The 20,157-nt window shown below is 45.9% G+C and overlaps 1 protein-coding gene across 1 annotated transcript in view; it reads right to left on the minus strand.

Moving 5' to 3' along the window:
• The window catches only part of LRRK1 (leucine rich repeat kinase 1), a 305,999-nt gene that overhangs the window by 247,582 nt on the left and 38,260 nt on the right, over positions 1 to 20,157 (minus strand). Inside the window, exon 2 of the mRNA XM_040342319.1 lies at positions 3,314 to 3,448. Within this exon, the coding sequence (XP_040198253.1) occupies positions 3,314 to 3,380 (67 nt within the window). The 5' untranslated portion in view covers positions 3,381 to 3,448. The remainder of the gene's footprint in view (positions 1 to 3,313; positions 3,449 to 20,157) is intronic.

Consider the following 20,157-nt stretch of genomic DNA (forward strand, 5'->3'; position numbering starts at 1 on the left):
CCTGCAAAGCGAGCCATTGTGAAAGGGGTCTTACTAGTTTATTCATTTCCAGGGCTCTGTGGAACATCTGATTTGCATCATGATGCAAGACGATTATGTGTACTGCTAAATAATGATCCTCTGTGTATTTCAGTTATTTACACTACCTGTATAGTATCTGTATGCTTAAAGCGGTGGTTCCCCCTTAAAAACAACTTTTTCTTATTCCACTGGCCCCCCACATTACAATCGAATTAAGGCTCTTATTTTTTTTTTGCTGCTGTACATACCTTGATACAGCATCTTCACCCGTGCATCCGGGTTGCGAGTCCCGTGGGAGTGGGCGTTCCTCATATGTGTTTGATTGACGTTTTTCGCAAAAACGAGCTCCCCCCCGTCGCGTAAGCCGCGTCACGATTGGCGAAAGGAGCCGAACGGCGATGCGCATGCGCAGTATAGCGCCGACTCGCCGTTCGGCTCCTTTCGCCAACCGTGACGCGGCTTACGCGACAGGGGGGAGCTCGTTTTTCCGAAAAACGTCAATCAAACACATGTGAGGAACGCCCACTCCCGCGGGACTCGCAACCCGGATGCACGGGTGAAGATGCTGTATCAAGGTATGTACAGCAGCAAAAAAAAAATAAGAGCCTTAATTCGATTCTAATGTGGGGGGCCAGTGGAATAAAAAAAAGTTGTTTTTAAGGGGGAACCACCCCTTTAAGATTTATAAAGTCTCTCATGCTTACTTGTTTTGGAAAAATAAATAAAATGTATTATTTTATTTTTTTTATCAGAAAAGAACTACTTGAATCTGCCACACAATCATAAAGCTACCGAAGCAGGCAACAGGGAATTTATTAATCTGCTGCAGGTCAATTTAAAGGACCGTTAAAGGGGTGGAAACCTTCGTGTTTTTTTTTACCTTAACTACTTGCCGACCTGCCGCCGTCATTCTACGGCGGCAGGTTGGCTCTCCTGCGCAAGAGCCCGTAGCTCTACGTCGGCTCTCTCGCAGGGAACTAGGGGCGCACGCGCGCCCCCCCAGCTCGCCCCCGACTCCCGTGCACGTGCCCGGCGGGCGCGATCGCCGCCGGGCACACGTGATCGCTCGTTACAGAGCGGGGACCGGGAGCTGTGTGTGTAAACACACAGCTCCCGGTCCTGTCAGGGGGAGAAATGCTGATCTTCTGTTCATACAATGTATGAACAGAAGATCAGTCATTTCCCCTAGTGAGGCCACCCCCCCCTACAGTTAGAACACACCCAGAGACATACTTAACCCCTTCCCCGCCCCCTAATGTTAACCCCTTCACTGCCAGTGGCATTTTTATAGTAAACCAATGCATTTTTATAGCACTGATCGCTATAAAAATGCCAATGGTCCCAAAAATGTGTCAAAAGTGTCCGAAGTGTCCGCCATAAGGTCGCAGTACCGAAAAAAATCGCTGATCGCCGCCATTACTAGTGAAAAAAAATAATAATAAAAATGCCATAAAAATACCCCCTATTTTGTAAACGCTATAACTTTTGCGCAAACCAATCAATAAACGCTTATTGCGATTTTTTTTTTACGAAAAATAGGTAGAAGAATACGTATCGGCCTAAACTGAGGAAAAAAAATATTTTTTTATATATATTTTTGGGGGATATTTATTATAGCAAAAAGTTAAAAATATTTTTTTTTTCAAAACTGTCGCTCTATTTTTGTTTATAGCGCAAAAACTAAAAACCGCAGAGGGGATCAAATACCACCAAAAGAAAGCTCTATTTGTGGGGAAAAAAGGACGCCAATTTTGTTTGGGAGCCACGTCGCACGACCGCGCAATTGTAATTTAAAGCGACGCAGTGCAGAATCGCAAAAAGTACTCTGGTCTTTGACCAGCAATATGGTCCGGGGGTTAAGTGGTTAATGCATCCTATGCATTAAGGTGATAGAACACCTTGCATTGTCTGGCCCCCCTCGTTTTACTTACCTGAGCCCTGAATTTCTGTGGGCACGATCCCACGTCACTTCTCCCGCGGCTTCTCGGCTCCTCATTGCATAGCTTGATAGCAGCGCTGCCTTTTGCTCCCGCTGCCGTCAATCAAATCCAATGATGCGGCCGCTGGGGGGGGGGGGGGGGGGGGGGCCAAGGCCATACACTCGGCGGCTATGGACGCTGGGTGTATGACATGGGAGCGTGCCCACCAGGTAACCCCCTCAGGAGAGAGCTTCGCAGAGGGGGTTATCTAATGAGGGAAGGGCACTGAGAGAGCCGCCGTGGGACCCCAGAAGAGGACGATCGGGGGCCACTCTGTGCAAAACGAACTGCACACCGAAGGAAAGTACGACACGTTTATTTAAAAAAAAAAAAACTGAACCTTTACAACCGTTTTAAGTTAGAAACGTTTTACTAGGACATTTTTTAATTCCTCTGATAATGTCTAGATTTCAATTTTAAAATCCAGTTTACAGCTACAAGTACCGTATTTTCCGGCGTATAAGATGACTTTCTAACCCCTTAAAATCTTCTTAAAAGTCGGGTGTCGTCTTATACGCCGGTAACCTAACATCCTTACCTTATCCTAAGACATGCAGAATCGCGGCCGTACGTTTTTTCAAAAGCCGCGCCTCCTACGTCTTCTGTTCCGTAATAGGCGGAACACTCAGCTTCCCAGGAGGCACTGTGTTCAGTGTTCGCCTATCACGGAGGCCCTCTCGCCCTGTGTTTAGTGTCCGCCCATCACGGAGGCCCTCTTGTCCTCGGACGAGAGGGCCTCCGTGATAGGCGAACACTGAACACAGTGCCTCCTGGGAAGCTGAGTGTTTCCGCCTATCACGGAACAGAAGACGTAGGAGGCGCGGCTTTTGAAAAAACGTACGGCCGCGATTCTGCATGTCTTGGGATAAGGTAAGGGCACAGTCTGGCATGTAATGGGGCACAGTCTGGCATGTAATGGGGCACAGTCTGGCATGTAATGGTGGCACCGTGAGGCGAGGCATGACTAATAGGAAGGGGGTAGTCTTATACGGCGAGTATATCCCAAAACCAACATTTTGGCTGGAAAATTAGGGGGTCGTCTTATACGCCAGCAAATACGGTAATATTGCAGATGGAGTGTGAATCTGCGCCTCTCACTCTTATAAATGGGTTGGTCCCCAAGAATCCCCATGGCATTTTCACCATGTTTCAAACCAAAAGCACGATACTGAAGAAAGGAACACCAGTACAATAAAAAGTTTCTACAAAAGGAAACCCGTGGTATAATCTGTAGAAAGCCTTGAAAGAAGAAAATACATCCCTCCATTGGCATTGAGATAAAGTAATTAAATCAGATATCAGCACACACTTACCATTGTGGGAATCCATACTTCCACCTCGACTTCCAGCACATGCTTCAACCCCAACACACCAGTACATCTTGAGGAACCAGCCTGTCAGCAGTGCAACCAAAACCAACTAAGAGCGGTCTTCTCTGAAATTACCATCTGTAAGGAGAGAAAAAAAAAAGCATTGGATTATTACCCCCTTTTTTTTTAACCACATTTTTTGCTACAGTGCAGCCAATTCTAAAACACAAGATTACATCTAATAGAATATGTAAGTTTAAACATAAGAAAATTAGCAGCACAAGATCTTTATGTGCTGGGATGAAATGTGGTTTTCCAGAGAACAGGAATAACCTTTTTATCTTGTGTACTACTGACCGAGCTAAGAAGGTGTTGTTCAAGGGTCCCTGCAGCCAATACAGTTGGCTAGTTCCGTATATGCCAGAAAAGCCAACACATACTGCAGATTCCGATATGAAGATTTTTTTTGAAGCGGGGTTTCTCAACCAGGTCCCAATGAGTTTCCCAGCTGGCTGCCAAGGTTCCGTAGAACCTTTGGGTTCCAACAGAGGTCCACTGCAGGCAACTGGGGTTCTGCAGAATCCTAGGGTTCCAAGAGAGGTCCCCAGGGGTTCACCACTAGCTGCTGGGGTTCTGCAGAACCCTAGAGTTCCAACAGAGGTCCCCAGATGGTTGTGCAGAATTCTAAGGTTCCAACAGAGGTCAACAGGTGTTCACCACTAGCTGATGGGGTTCTGAACTACTGCCAGAGCTAAGAAGGTGCTGTTCAAGGGTCCCTGCAGCCAATACAGTTGGCTAGTTCCGTATATGCCAGAAAAGCCAACACATACTGCAGATTCCGATATGAAGATTTTTTTTTTAAGCAAGGTTTCTCAACCAGGGTTGCAACAGAGGTCCCAATGAGTTTCCCAGCTGGCTGCCAAGGTTCCGTAGAACCTTTGGGTTCCAACAGAGGTCCACTGCAGGCTACTGGGGTTCCGCAGAATCCTAGGGTTCCAAGAGAGGTCCCCAGGTGTTCACCACTAGCTGAAGGGGTTCTGAACTACTGACAGAGCTAAGAAGGTGTTGTTCAAGGGTCCCTGCAGCCAATACATTTGGCTAGTTCCGTATATGCCAGAAAAGCCAACACATATTGCAGCTTTTGATATGAAGATTTTTTTAAGCAGTTTTTTTCAACCAGTTTTGCAACAGAGGTCCCAAAGGGGTTCCCCGCTGGCTGCCAAGGTTCCATAGAAGGTCCACTGCAGGCCGCTAGGGTTTTGCAGAACCCTAGGGTTCCAAGAGAGGTCCCCAGGGGTTCACCACTAGCTAATGGGGTTCTGCAGAACCCTAGAGCTCCAAGAGACGTCCCCAAGGGTTCACCACTGGCTGCCAGAGTGCCATAGAACCCTAGGGCTCTAATAGAGGTCCCCAGGGGTTTTTGTGTCTTTTTTTATTGAAAGTCTGCTCCGCCTCCCAATACAAGACCCTTGCCTTAGGAGAATGGCACACACATTGCCCGCTGTGCCTCCCAGGATATGCAAGTCACATATTCCAGGAGGCATAGCCTTTCATTAAAGAACAGGAGGAGGGGGCGGGCCTATCAACATGTCATTGAGAGGCCCGCCCGCTGAACCTGGAAGAGCCAGGGGGCCTCTACATGAAATCAGATAGAACATGTCGGTGCGGGACAAAACTGTGGCCGAACATGCATGAGATGATCTCAATGGGTCAACGCTGGATCCTCTGGATGGGCGAGTATCTGAAATGTACAGAAATACCACCATCAGGTAAGCAGGGCTTATACAGCGGCAGGTTGGCTCCCAATCGCGAATCGCCGTAGCTATACGGCGGCCCCTTTAAGGGCTATAGGGGGCTCCCGACGCCAGAGCTGGTACGCGTGGCTGGCTACCACGATATCTGCCGGCGACCCGCGTTTGCTCCTTAGAAAACCAGAACAGGGATCTGTCAAATGTAAACAAACAGATCCCCGTTCGGTCAGGGGAGAAGAGAGAGATCTGCTGTTCCCAGTGATTAGGAACAGCGCTCTCCCTCTCTACTCCAAGTGAGTCCCCTCCCCCCACAGTTAGAAACACCTCCCAAGGAACAAAGTTAACCCCTTGATCGGCCCCTAGTGTTAACCCCTTCCCTGCCAGTGTCATTTATACAGTATTCACTGGCTATTTTAAGCTCTGATCTCTGTACAAGTGTGAATGGCCCCAAAAAAAGTGTCAAAAGTGTCTGATCCGTCTGCCGCAATGTCACAGTCCCGCTAAAAATAGCAGATCGCCGCCATTACTAGTAAAAAATTAAAATTACAAAAATCTATCCCCTAATTCAGGGGTCTCCAAACATTCTAAACAAAGGGCCGGTTTATTGTCCTTCAGACTCTTGGAGGGCCGGACTTTGGCCGGCGGGAGTAGAAATTTTCCTGGCATCATTGTTAGTGAACATCTGGTATTAGGGGGAGGAATAGTGCCCCATTCAAAAACTGATGAGGAAGACTAGGACAGCCGCACTCCAGAAAAACGTTCCCTTTTAATAAAAATTGGTCACAAAACTGACATGTCACAGCAGAAATTAGAAAAAAACAGCCAACGCGTTTCACACTGTCATACAGTGCTTAATCATAGCTTTAATTAAGCACTGTATGACAGTGTGAAACGCGTCAGTTTTTTTTTTCTAATTTCTGCTGTGACATGTCAGTTTTGTGACCAACTTTTATTAAAAAGGAACGTTTTTCTGGAGTGCGGCTGTCCTAGTCTTCCTCATCAGTTTTTGCATGTCATTGCATTGCCGGCACCCAGGGTTTTGGATTTGGTGAGAGAGTTCTTTGGCTTATCTGAGCGGTCACCCTTCCTCCCAATAGTGCCCCATTGCTGGTATCATAGGGAGGAATAGTGCTCTATTAGTGGTGTCAGTGGAAAAAATGGTGCTCCACTGTCGGTGTCAAATGGCAGAATAGTGTCTCAGATCAGTGGGAGGGATAGTGCCCCAAGGGCCGGATAAAGGCAAGCAAAGAGCCGCATCCGGCCCTCGGGCCGCAGTTTGGAGACCACTGCCCTAATTGGTAGACGGGATAACTTTTGCACAAACCAATCATCCGCTTATTGCAATTTTTTTAACAAAAATATGTGGAATACATATCGGCCTAAACTGATGAAGGAAATTTATTTTTTGGGGATATTATAGCAAAAAGGAAAAAATTTCTTTTTTTTTTCATAAATTGTCAGTCTTTTTTTGTTTATAGTGCAAAAAATAAAAAAAAACGCAGAGGTGATCAAATACCACCAAAAGAAAGCTTTATTTGTGTGTGGGGGGGGGGGGGGGGGAGGACATAATTTTGTTTGGGTACAATGTCGCACAACTGCGCAATTTTCAGTAAAAGCGACGCAATGCCGAATCGCAAAAAATGGCCTGGTCATTAAGGGGGCACATCCTTCTGGTTCTTAAATGGTTAAGGACTTTATGGGCCGAGGATGAGGAGAACCTTCCCGCCTTAGTCCAGCGGACACTAGAAGTATTTTATTACAGCAATAACAGCTCGGTTTTATTACCAATTACACATTTTACGGAGCGTAAAGAACTCCAATGACAGTCATTTATCCAGCCAACGCATCTGGATTATAGGTCTGTAAAACAAAGATAAAACAAGAAAAGCTGCGACAGAAGACTGTTCTTGGAGTATGCAAACAGTATTACAAATATTCTTCTTTTTATGAAGAGGGCGTGTGGTATTTAAGTGAACTTGTTACTTTTGTATGGGAGCAGCCAGTATTGCAGATGGCAGTCAGTGTGTCCAAGGGTGAGACACATTTTTAGGTCATGTTATACGTTTTCTACTCCTTGGCCTAGATTCAGGTACCTTGCCGCAACTTTGCGGCGGCGTAGCTTAAGGCATTTAAGCTACGCCGCCGTAAGTTAGCGAGGCAAGTACATGATTCACAATGTACTTGCCTGCTAAGTTACGGCGGCGTAGCGTCAATGCGGCGGGCGTAAGGGCGCTTAATTCAAATGTGTCTGAGGGGGCTTGACCTTCCTTTTTTTAAGTTTTTTCTAAACTGCGCATGCGCCGGGCGCCTACATTTCCCAGTGTGCATTGCGGCTAAGTACGCCGCACGGGCCTATTGATTTCGACGTGGACGTAAACAACGTAAATCCTGATTCACGGACGACTTACGCAAACGGCGTAAAAAAATCTAATTTCGACGCGGGAACGGCGGCCATACTTAGCATTACTATTCCAACTAGGACCTAGCTCTAACTTTACGCGGCCTATCTCTAACGTAAACGGCGTAAAAGTACTGCGTCGGCCAGGCGTACGTTCGTGAATCGGCGTATCTACTAATTTGCATATTCTACGCCGACCGCAATGGAAGCGCCACCTAGCGGCCATCCGGAATATTGCAACCTAAGATAGGACGGCGCAAGCCGTCGTATCTTAGATATGTTTTGGGTAGATTCAGAAAGAGTTAGGCCGGCTTATCAGTAGATAAGCCGACCGAACTCAGAATCTACGCCGACCTATGTTTAAGTGTATGCTCAAACAGAGATACGCTTAAACATATCTAAGATACGACGGCTTGCGCCGTCATATCTTAGATTGCAATATTTCGGATGGCCGCTAGGTGGCGCTTCCATTGCGGTCGGCGTAGAATATGTAAATAAGTTGATACGCCGATTCACGAACGTACGCCCGGCCGCCGCAAAAGTTTTATGCCGTTTCCGTAAGGCATTAGCAGGCCTAAAGTTATTCCATCTATTACGCCCGCCCGCTTTAGGCTACGCCGCCGTACATTAGCAGGCAAGTACATTGAGAATCACTACTTGCCTAGCTAACTTACGGCGGCGTAGCCTAAACAGGCTAAGCTACGCCGCCGCAAGTTTAAGCCTTTCTCTGTGAATCTACCTATTTAGTAGTGAATAAGTGCAGCGCAAAAAATTAAAATAAATTACAATAAACGATAATATATATGAAACAATATAACAATAATAATTGGCCAGTGAGATAAATGTCCAAGTGTCCAAACAATCCTTAAATAGGTGTAAAACACACACTGAAATCCAACAGGAGTGAGAGTGAAGAGGAAGCACCAAAAGAAATCCACCACCGCAGATAAGATGGACTCTCACCTCATTGCTTCGACCCAAAAGAGTCACAAAGCATGTCAGCAAAACCCTCAGTCAGATCCAGCCTCCATACGGAACCACCATACCACAGGGATATCAGCAGGCCACCATATATAAAGGATACACAAAAGAAAATCTAGTGCTCTCTGTATGCTGGTTTTATTGAAGGAGAGGTAAAAAGGAATGGCACTCACATTTAAAAACACTCGCGGAGCCGAGTGTATACTGTAACAGTAGAGATCTCAGCAACGATGATCGGGGTGACGTCTTGCGTAGCTCCTCCCCTTACGTACGCGTTACGTCCCGGGGGCGGGACTTCATCAGCGTCAGGTGGAGCGAGTACACTCGACGTCCCCAATGGCCAAATCTATATAGTAGTCCTGTGCGCCCAGCAGCCAATCAGAGCCCTCGTTGATGCGGCCACTCAGAGACTCACAAAATAGGAACATCCGGGTCATGACATTCATGGATGCGGCCAATAGTGAATTAACATTGAGCAACAACATCCGGGGCAGGCTAGTGGAGTCACAGGAAATGAATAGCTATGATAATAATAAAGCAAAACGGGACCCCATCAGGCTTAATGGCAAAAAGGAATTAAAGCCAAAACCTCATTCAAACAGGTCCAGCAGCTAATAATAGCTAATTCACGCACATAATAGATAATTTAAAAAACATATTTATAAAAAGGCAGACGTCATCCACGATCATCATCACTTTACAATGGCTATTTATAGCACTAAATAATACATTAAAAAATACATTAAAAAATGTAAAGGACCTGTTCAAGTCACTTAATACTAACCAATTGCTGCATTAAAATTACATTAAATAATATAAACACATATTATAAGCTAAATTTATCATATATTAAAACTGATAGTTTAAAATTATTTTATTAAAATCAATACACTGTTACCCCTGATAATTTACCGATTGGAAATAAAACAATTTAAGTCGAACTCCACGTTAAGGCCCCTAGGGGAGGCAACCTTGAGCTCATAGATCCAATACGATTCGCGACGGCTTAGTTGGCGAATGAAGTGACCACCCCTCCAGTGTTTGGACACTTTTTCTATTCCCCAGAATTTTAAACCTTTGGGGTTACGGTCATGATACTGTCTGAAGTGTTTAGACACACTATGTGTTCTGACCCCTCTTTTAATACAGCTAATGTGTTCTCCTACACGAATATGTAAAGCACGTGAAGTCCGACCGACATACTGCAACCCGCATTCACACTCCAACATATAAATGACTCCTTCAGTGTCACAAGTGACAAGCTGTTTGATGGTATATTCTGTGCGAGTTACAGTAGAACTAAATTGTTTCCGTTTTTTGATGTTATTCTTCACGTGTTTACATGTGGCACACCTCCCACAGGCATAAAAGCCTGATAAAAAGTTAAATAACCGAGGTCTGGGTATAATTGGTGGGTCAATGACCCCCGGGGCTATAAGATCCCGCAAAGCTGGGGCTTTCTTATAAACGAATTGGGGCCGCTCTGGCAGAACTGGTCCCAGAACGGTATCACCCTTCAAGACTGCCCAATGCTTGACAATTATACGTTCAAACTTCTTGTGTTGGATATTATAATCCAATAAGATTTTATGGTTAATATTTGCCTCAATAACTGTAGGGTCACACGGTTTATCAGCAATAATTACATCCCTATCCATTAAACGTACCCTTTCGATTTCCTGATCAATATCTGAAGTAGAATAGCCCTTCTGGACAAATCTTTGGGCAAGAACCTGCGATTGTGTTAAAAAATCAGCCTCAATAGTACAATTTCTGCGCAACCTCACGAACTGGCCCCTAGGTATATTACATAGCCAGAGCCTATGATGGCAACTGGACAACGGTATATAACCGTTGCGGTCCGTGACTTTAAAAAAATTCCTGGTTAGTAACTGGTTATCGCTTTTAAAAATCTCAAGATCCAAAAAGGTGATTTTTTCACATGAAACTGTCCATGTAAGAACAATGTTCTTGGAATTGGCATTAAGTCGGTCCATAAAATGCTGGAGGCTAATCCTATCACCCTCCCACACCATAATCAGATCATCTATGTACCGTTTGTAACATAGAAGCTGTGGGGGGCGGTTTCCGAACACTGTTTCTTCCTCCCAGTGGGCCATAAACAAATTGGCCACACTGGGTGCGAAGCGAGCGCCCATAGCAACACCTCTTTGCTGTAAATAAAAGTTCTTATTATACCAGAAATAGTTTTTTAAAAGGCAGAAATTTAAACCATCCAAAATAAATTGGACGTGTTGACTATTCAGGTCTGTATCCTTCAAGGCCCACACAATCGAGGCTATAGCTGCTTCATGGTCAATGATAGTGTACAGAGACCCCACATCGGCGGTCACTAGGATAGTATCTTGAGTACACGTCAAAGTGTCAAGGATTTGTATAACCTGCTTGGTATCTCGCAAGTAAGCCTCCATTTTAGATACCAAAGGTTGGAGGAAATAATCGAGATATTGACCAAGCCTAGAGGTAACGGAATCTATCCCATTCACTATAGGACGACCAGGGGGTCTTTCTGAATTTTTATGGAGTTTAGGGAGAAAATAAATAATTGGTGTGCGGCAATAAAAGGGATCAAGGTAAGATGACTCCTTTTTATTGAGAACACCCTCCTGTTTACCCTTTTCCACCAGGGAATGTAGCTCATTCTTAAAATGAACCATCGGATCTCCTCTCAACAGCAAATATGTATCACTGTCACTAAGGAGTCTGGTCATTTCCTCCTGGTAGTAAGTTTTACTTAATACCACCAAACCACCTCCCTTATCCGCCGGGCGGATCACTATATCATTTCGGAGCTCAAGAGACTTGATACCCTTTTTGATGTGATGAGAGTCACGAACATTTTTAATCCTCAGATCTTCCAGGTCCTTACAGACCAAATTTTTGAATACATCAAGATGTCTACTATCCTGACCCTGAGGGTTAAACACTGACTTATTCCTAAGGTTAGTGTGTTGTGTAAAAGATGTAGGAACACTCCTTTGTATTGGGTTGGAGAGAAAATACCTCTTCATATTTAACCCACGCACATACTTTTGCACATTAACATAAGTCTGAAACTTATTGAGATTTCTGATCGGGGCAAACTTAAGACCCCTGTCAAGAACCCGTATTTCATCCTCAGAAAGAACAGTCCCACTGAGGTTAAAAATCCCAGTCCCTAATACGGTCTTGGCCTTTTGGACTCGTCGGCCACCCCTGTTTCCTCTCGGTTTTTCCTTTTTTGGCTGAATTGACCACTGCCGGGAGGGGCCAGGGGGGTCCCTCCAACTGTCCCCCGGGGGGGGCTGGGGTTCCCTCCATCCTCCCCATGCTGGAGTATAGGGTGGAGGACCCCTCCAGGGGATCCTCTCCTGCCCTAAAAAATGATTCGAAGAGGAAGTAGGTTGTTCCCAATGACCCTGTAAGGGGGCATAGTAGTTGTAGGTAGATAAAGGAGGTGGACCCACAGGATAACCTCCTTTCCCTCGCTGGTGACCTCCACCCCTATTGGATATCGGTCTCCACGGGGGATTGTCATGATGAGTGGATGATTGTTGTTGGGACGGGTGCATATCAGGTTGGGGATAACCTCCCCTATTCCTCCCTTTCCCTTTTCCCCTGGATTTAGAGGGACCCTGTCCCCTCGTTTTGGGAGTAGTAACCCTAACTGGCGTACCCTGGGCTTCAACAACACCCGCCCAGGACGTGGACGGACCCTGATTAGCCTGATGGGAATCAGGCTAATCAGGGTCCGTCCACGTCCTGGGCGGACAGGGTCCCTCTAAATCCAGGGGAAAAGGGAAAGGGAGGAATAGGGGAGGTTATCCCCAACCTGATATGCACCCGTCCCAACAACAATCATCCACTCATCATGACAATCCCCCGTGGAGACCGATATCCAATAGGGGTGGAGGTCACCAGCGAGGGAAAGGAGGTTATCCTGTGGGTCCACCTCCTTTATCTACCTACAACTACTATGCCCCCTTACAGGGTCATTGGGAACAACCTACTTCCTCTTCGAATCATTTTTTAGGGCAGGAGAGGATCCCCTGGAGGGGTCCTCCACCCTATACTCCAGCATGGGGAGGATGGAGGGAACCCCAGCCCCCCCCGGGGGACAGTTGGAGGGACCCCCAGACCCCCCTGGCCCCTCCCGGCAGTGGTCAATTCAGCCAAAAAAGGAAAAACCGAGAGGAAACAGGGGTGGCCGACGAGTCCAAAAGGCCAAGACCGTATTAGGGACTGGGATTTTTAACCTCAGTGGGACTGTTCTTTCTGAGGATGAAATACGGGTTCTTGACAGGGGTCTTAAGTTTGCCCCGATCAGAAATCTCAATAAGTTTCAGACTTATGTTAATGTGCAAAAGTATGTGCGTGGGTTAAATATGAAGAGGTATTTTCTCTCCAACCCAATACAAAGGAGTGTTCCTACATCTTTTACACAACACACTAACCTTAGGAATAAGTCAGTGTTTAACCCTCAGGGTCAGGATAGTAGACATCATGATGTATTCAAAAATTTGGTCTGTAAGGACCTGGAAGATCTGAGGATTAAAAATGTTCGTGACTCTCATCACATCAAAAAGGGTATCAAGTCTCTTGAGCTCCGAAATGATATAGTGATCCGCCCGGCGGATAAGGGAGGTGGTTTGGTGGTATTAAGTAAAACTTACTACCAGGAGGAAATGACCAGACTCCTTAGTGACAGTGATACATATTTGCTGTTGAGAGGAGATCCGATGGTTCATTTTAAGAATGAGCTACATTCCCTGGTGGAAAAGGGTAAACAGGAGGGTGTTCTCAATAAAAAGGAGTCATCTTACCTTGATCCCTTTTATTGCCGCACACCAATTATTTATTTTCTCCCTAAACTCCATAAAAATTCAGAAAGACCCCCTGGTCGTCCTATAGTGAATGGGATAGATTCCGTTACCTCTAGGCTTGGTCAATATCTCGATTATTTCCTCCAACCTTTGGTATCTAAAATGGAGGCTTACTTGCGAGATACCAAGCAGGTTATACAAATCCTTGACACTTTGACGTGTACTCAAGATACTATCCTAGTGACCGCCGATGTGGGGTCTCTGTACACTATCATTGACCATGAAGCAGCTATAGCCTCGATTGTGTGGGCCTTGAAGGATACAGACCTGAATAGTCAACACGTCCAATTTATTTTGGATGGTTTAAATTTCTGCCTTTTAAAAAACTATTTCTGGTATAATAAGAACTTTTATTTACAGCAAAGAGGTGTTGCTATGGGCGCTCGCTTCGCACCCAGTGTGGCCAATTTGTTTATGGCCCACTGGGAGGAAGAAACAGTGTTCGGAAACCGCCCCCCACAGCTTCTATGTTACAAACGGTACATAGATGATCTGATTATGGTGTGGGAGGGTGATAGGATTAGCCTCCAGCATTTTATGGACCGACTTAATGCCAATTCCAAGAACATTGTTCTTACATGGACAGTTTCATGTGAAAAAATCACCTTTTTGGATCTTGAGATTTTTAAAAGCGATAACCAGTTACTAACCAGGAATTTTTTTAAAGTCACGGACCGCAACGGTTATATACCGTTGTCCAGTTGCCATCATAGGCTCTGGCTATGTAATATACCTAGGGGCCAGTTCGTGAGGTTGCGCAGAAATTGTACTATTGAGGCTGATTTTTTAACACAATCGCAGGTTCTTGCCCAAAGATTTGTCCAGAAGGGCTATTCTACTTCAGATATTGATCAGGAAATCGAAAGGGTACGTTTAATGGATAGGGATGTAATTATTGCTGATAAACCGTGTGACCCTACAGTTATTGAGGCAAATATTAACCATAAAATCTTATTGGATTATAATATCCAACACAAGAAGTTTGAACGTATAATTGTCAAGCATTGGGCAGTCTTGAAGGGTGATACCGTTCTGGGACCAGTTCTGCCAGAGCGGCCCCAATTCGTTTATAAGAAAGCCCCAGCTTTGCGGGATCTTATAGCCCCGGGGGTCATTGACCCACCAATTATACCCAGACCTCGGTTATTTAACTTTTTATCAGGCTTTTATGCCTGTGGGAGGTGTGCCACATGTAAACACGTGAAGAATAACATCAAAAAACGGAAACAATTTAGTTCTACTGTAACTCGCACAGAATATACCATCAAACAGCTTGTCACTTGTGACACTGAAGGAGTCATTTATATGTTGGAGTGTGAATGCGGGTTGCAGTATGTCGGTCGGACTTCACGTGCTTTACATATTCGTGTAGGAGAACACATTAGCTGTATTAAAAGAGGGGTCAGAACACATAGTGTGTCTAAACACTTCAGACAGTATCATGACCGTAACCCCAAAGGTTTAAAATTCTGGGGAATAGAAAAAGTGTCCAAACACTGGAGGGGTGGTCACTTCATTCGCCAACTAAGCCGTCGCGAATCGTATTGGATCTATGAGCTCAAGGTTGCCTCCCCTAGGGGCCTTAACGTGGAGTTCGACTTAAATTGTTTTATTTCCAATCGGTAAATTATCAGGGGTAACAGTGTATTGATTTTAATAAAATAATTTTAAACTATCAGTTTTAATATATGATAAATTTAGCTTATAATATGTGTTTATATTATTTAATGTAATTTTAATGCAGCAATTGGTTAGTATTAAGTGACTTGAACAGGTCCTTTACATTTTTTAATGTATTTTTTAATGTATTATTTAGTGCTATAAATAGCCATTGTAAAGTGATGATGATCGTGGATGACGTCTGCCTTTTTATAAATATGTTTTTTAAATTATCTATTATGTGCGTGAATTAGCTATTATTAGCTGCTGGACCTGTTTGAATGAGGTTTTGGCTTTAATTCCTTTTTGCCATTAAGCCTGATGGGGTCCCGTTTTGCTTTATTATTATCATAGCTATTCATTTCCTGTGACTCCACTAGCCTGCCCCGGATGTTGTTGCTCAATGTTAATTCACTATTGGCCGCATCCATGAATGTCATGACCCGGATGTTCCTATTTTGTGAGTCTCTGAGTGGCCGCATCAACGAGGGCTCTGATTGGCTGCTGGGCGCACAGGACTACTATATAGATTTGGCCATTGGGGACGTCGAGTGTACTCGCTCCACCTGACGCTGATGAAGTCCCGCCCCCGGGACGTAACGCGTACGTAAGGGGAGGAGCTACGCAAGACGTCACCCCGATCATCGTTGCTGAGATCTCTACTGTTACAGTATACACTCGGCTCCGCGAGTGTTTTTAAATGTGAGTGCCATTCCTTTTTACCTCTCCTTCAATAAAACCAGCATACAGAGAGCACTAGATTTTCTTTTGTGTATCCTTTATATATGGTGGCCTGCTGATATCCCTGTGGTATGGTGGTTCCGTATGGAGGCTGGATCTGACTGAGGGTTTTGCTGACATGCTTTGTGACTCTTTTGGGTCGAAGCAATGAGGTGAGAGTCCATCTTATCTGCGGTGGTGGATTTCTTTTGGTGCTTCCTCTTCACTCTCACTCCTGTTGGATTTCAGTGTGTGTTTTACACCTATTTAAGGATTGTTTGGACACTTGGACATTTATCTCACTGGCCAATTATTATTGTTATATTGTTTCATATATATTATCGTTTATTGTAATTTATTTTAATTTTTTGCGCTGCACTTATTCACTACTATATGCTTTGGGAATTTTTTTGAATTTATCCTCAGTGCTGGCTTGCATACTTGTATTTTAGTTTAATCTTTATATCCCAGCGCTGAATTTTTTCACTTTTTGATAATCTACCTATTTAAGCGTATCTCTGTTTGAGAATACACTTAAACATAAGTCGGCGTAGATTCTGAGTTAGGCCGGCTTATCTACTGATAAGCAGGCCTAACTCTTACTGAATCTACCTACTTGTTTTTAGATGTCCCAATGGTCAACATTTCAAGATCTCCACTGTCCTTCAACGAAAGGGAGAGAAGACTCATGCACTCAGTGGCTGGACTGGGGGGACCGCAAGGATCTGTATTATTATAGGAGATGTAGGTCTAAAGCTATTTTGTCTGTACTTCTATGTATCACAGTAGTGCACTTTGTTCTGCACTCCTGTGACCGTTTGTTTATCAGCCGACAGCAGGCTAAAGTCCACTGTTGGCTGGCATCACTCACCCAGTCCAGACTCTGGAAAGATCCCGACTTTACATTCAGGATCCACCCAGATGCCTGGAACAACAGCTGCCTCACCCTCTGAGGCCCCGTACACACGATAGAATTTATCCGCGGATACGGTCCGCCGGACCGTATCCGCGGATAAATCATCTGCGGATTTTAATCCGATGGAGTGTACACACCATCGGATTGAAATCCGCGCCGAATCCCCATCGCAGTGACGTGTCGCGCCGTCGCCGCGATGATGACGCGGCGACGTGCGCGACGCTGTCATATAAGGATATCCACGCATGCGTCGAATCATTACGACGCATGCGAGGGATGGGTTCGGACGGATCGATCCGATGAGTCTGTACAGACCACCGGATCGATCCGCGGGAGCCAATTCAAGCGGATAGATTTGTAGACATGTCTACAAATTTTTATCTGCTGGAATTGGGAAATTTCCGCGGATAAATATCCGCGAGAATGTACACACCATAGAATCTATCCGCTGAAACCGATCCGCTGAGATTTTTCAGCGGATGGATTATATCGTGTGTACGGGCCTCAGTGTGCTGCTGAGAGCCTTAGCCAGCCGTTCCCGGCCCCTCCTCAGCCCCACACTCCAGTGAGCACTGGAGGGGCAGAGTAGAGAGCCAGAGACCGACAGCCACCACTCTCTGCTCACTGAATACCGAGAACTGAGCGATCAGCAGTCTTTATATGCTCAGTTCTTAGTGTCGAGATAGCTGGGATCGGTTCTGCAGCCATCTAAGGAAGTATGATATTTCCTTTTTTTTTCCCCCGAACTCTTTTAAGCTTTTCACCCAGCCAGCAGGTTGATTGAAGATTGCACAGTAAGCCCTGGTAAGTTTTGACATGCAAATTGACACGTCAAATCAGCAGCATTTGCCGGCAATGGCACCATCCTAATCGGTGCGATGCCGCATCTGCGGCACTGCACTAATTTCAAAAAGTCGTTTCTGTATTACTTTTTGAAATTTCAGGCCCGCGATTTACATTGACAGCTGAGCAGAAACCTACACAGATGTCTCTGTAATGGCGGCCAAAATCGGGACTGACAAGCGGGAGTGAAATCGTGCAAGTTCAGCTGAACTCGCACGGCTTCATTCCCGCAGCTCAGTGTGAACCTGGGCGGAAAGAGAGCAAAAATCCCAGGAAAGCAGGAACTAACGTCCCATCTGGGGGAATTTGGTCCCATCAACTTGGCTTAGCTGCCTGGAGCACATGGGTGGTTTGGTCACCAGTGGGGATGAGCTCTGGCACATAGGGATCCTAGTCTGAGCCCACCAAAACAATCCTGCCAGGAAACTGTCATCACGTAATTTGCCAAAGCATTCCCTGCCCCAAAGTATGAATACTCGAGACCACAGGAGATGCCTCGGTTGCTGATGATTGACACAGTACAGATGACAGCTTGCAGGCAAGATTGGCCACCAGCAGGGACCGCCCATAGACTGTGCTTAATATTGTTTTGTACTTAGTGCCCTACTCATAGTTGTGCACAGCCTATTGCATTAGCACGTGCACCCTAAAGCTCAGACACGTGTGTGTGCGCGTGTGTGTCTACACATTGATCGCCCTGCCGGTGATCTGACGATATGGTTCCGGCTATCGAGATGGTTCCTGTAAAGACTGCGCGGGCGCAATCCTTGTCGACGGAATTCACCGAACCTCCAGGGCGACGTGGAATTTGAGGTAAGTGGCCAGTCTGCCTCACGTCCTCGCTTCGCTCGGATGGCTCGCTACGCTCGCTCGGCCTCCTGGCTCTTTTTTTAACATTCTCCAATCCACGGGGATGTTAAGGAATGAGCCTGGATGCCGGCCGAGGTTCGGAGATTTCCGTCGGCAAGGATTGCACATGCGCAGTCCTTACAGCAGGGGTGGCCAACCAGTGGCCTGCGGAGCCCTCTGATGTGGCCCGCGACCTCCTGCTCTGGAATGGTGGGTTGGCAAGCCCAGATCACAGGTTGCTGACCGACCATACCACAGCATCAGTGTGGTGAATGAATCTGGTGGTAGAGGAAGAAAGCGGCTGCGGAGCAGAGCCCCATAAGCCGATGCTTCCTCTACAGCGCCGGCTTTTACACAGGCAAAGTTCAGCTAACCCCCAGGATAGACACAGGTGCACTACGCTGCACCCGGGGTGTGGGTAAACCACAGAACATCAGTGTGAAAGCAGTCTAAAGCCCTTTTCACACGATCAGCCCGACCAAAATCGGGCCCTCAATTCACCTCTATAGAGCACCAGATGTCCGTTTATGCCCACCTACCTCCAATCCGAAAAACAGAAGGGAGTTCGTCCCTTTTCATCTGGGCGGATCAGAGGGCCTATAGAGTAGCCGTGACCTGTCATCCACCCGCTACGCTCATTGTGGCCCCCGACTGGTTACCAAGTTGCTTAAGTGGCCCTCGATCTTCAAAAGGTTGGGCACCCCTGCCTTACAGGAACCATCTCGATAGGGGAACCATACCGACAAGTCACCGGCACAGTGAAAGAGAAGTGCGTAAACACTTCTCTTATGGCAAAACCAGTAAGAGGGAGGTCTTTCTTATCTTCCTGTTGGCACACAGAACCATAATGCTAATGCGCATGGGGTGATTAGGGTGTGCCTAGGCACCCCCAGCACACATGCCTATGGCCCTACTCCTGCAGGCACCACTGTAACCCAATAGCTGTTTTTTAAAAGATCTGTGATGTCTTCAAAGATTGCTGTGTCCTTGAATGGAGGAGAAATGCTAGTTGCTTGTACAGTGCCTTGAAAAAATATTCATACCCCTCGAACTTTTCCACATTTTGTCATGTTGCAACCAAAAACGTAAATGTATTTTATTGGGATTTTATGTGATGGACCAACACAAAGTGGCACATAATTGTGAAGTGGAAGGAAAATGATAAATGGTTTTCAACTCTTTACAAAATAAATGTCTGAAAACTGTGGCATGCATTTGTATTCAGCAATCCCCCCCCCGAGTCAGTCGAGCGCTCTCAGATTGGATGGAGAGCATCTGTGAGCAGCAATTTTCAATTCTCGCCACAGATTCTCAATGGGATTTAGGTCTGGACTTTGACTGGACCATTCTAACACATGAATATGCTTTGATCTAAACCATTTCATTGTATCTCTGTCTGTATGTTTAGGGTCGTTGTCTTGCTAGAAGGTGAACCTCCGCCCCCGTCTCAAGTCTTTTGCAGACTCTAAAGCCTCGTACACACGCTCGGTTTACTTGCCAAGAACCAGCAAGAAAATTGCTGGCACAGCTTTCTTGCCGAGTATACCGAGCGTGTCTACGAGGCTTTCAGGTTTCTCGTCAAGAAAACTGCCTAAAATCTCGATGAGAAAAAAAAAGAACCTGCTCTCGATTTTCTCGTCGTGATTCTCGGCAGCGTTTTCCTGACGAGAAACCCGAGAGTGTTGCCTGTTGCTGTGGAAACCCGTGCATGCTCGAAATTACTTTGACGCATGAGCGGTAGCTTCCTAGGCATAGGTAGGGTGCAGCAAGATGGCGGCGACGCCATCCAACGTGACAAGCGCATGCTTGTTGTACGCGATGACAGCACCGCGTTCTTGCCATTCAAA

The sequence above is a fragment of the Rana temporaria genome, chromosome 3 (assembly GCF_905171775.1).
Source record: "Rana temporaria chromosome 3, aRanTem1.1, whole genome shotgun sequence".
In the NCBI taxonomy this organism is placed as follows: Eukaryota; Metazoa; Chordata; class Amphibia; order Anura; family Ranidae; genus Rana; species Rana temporaria.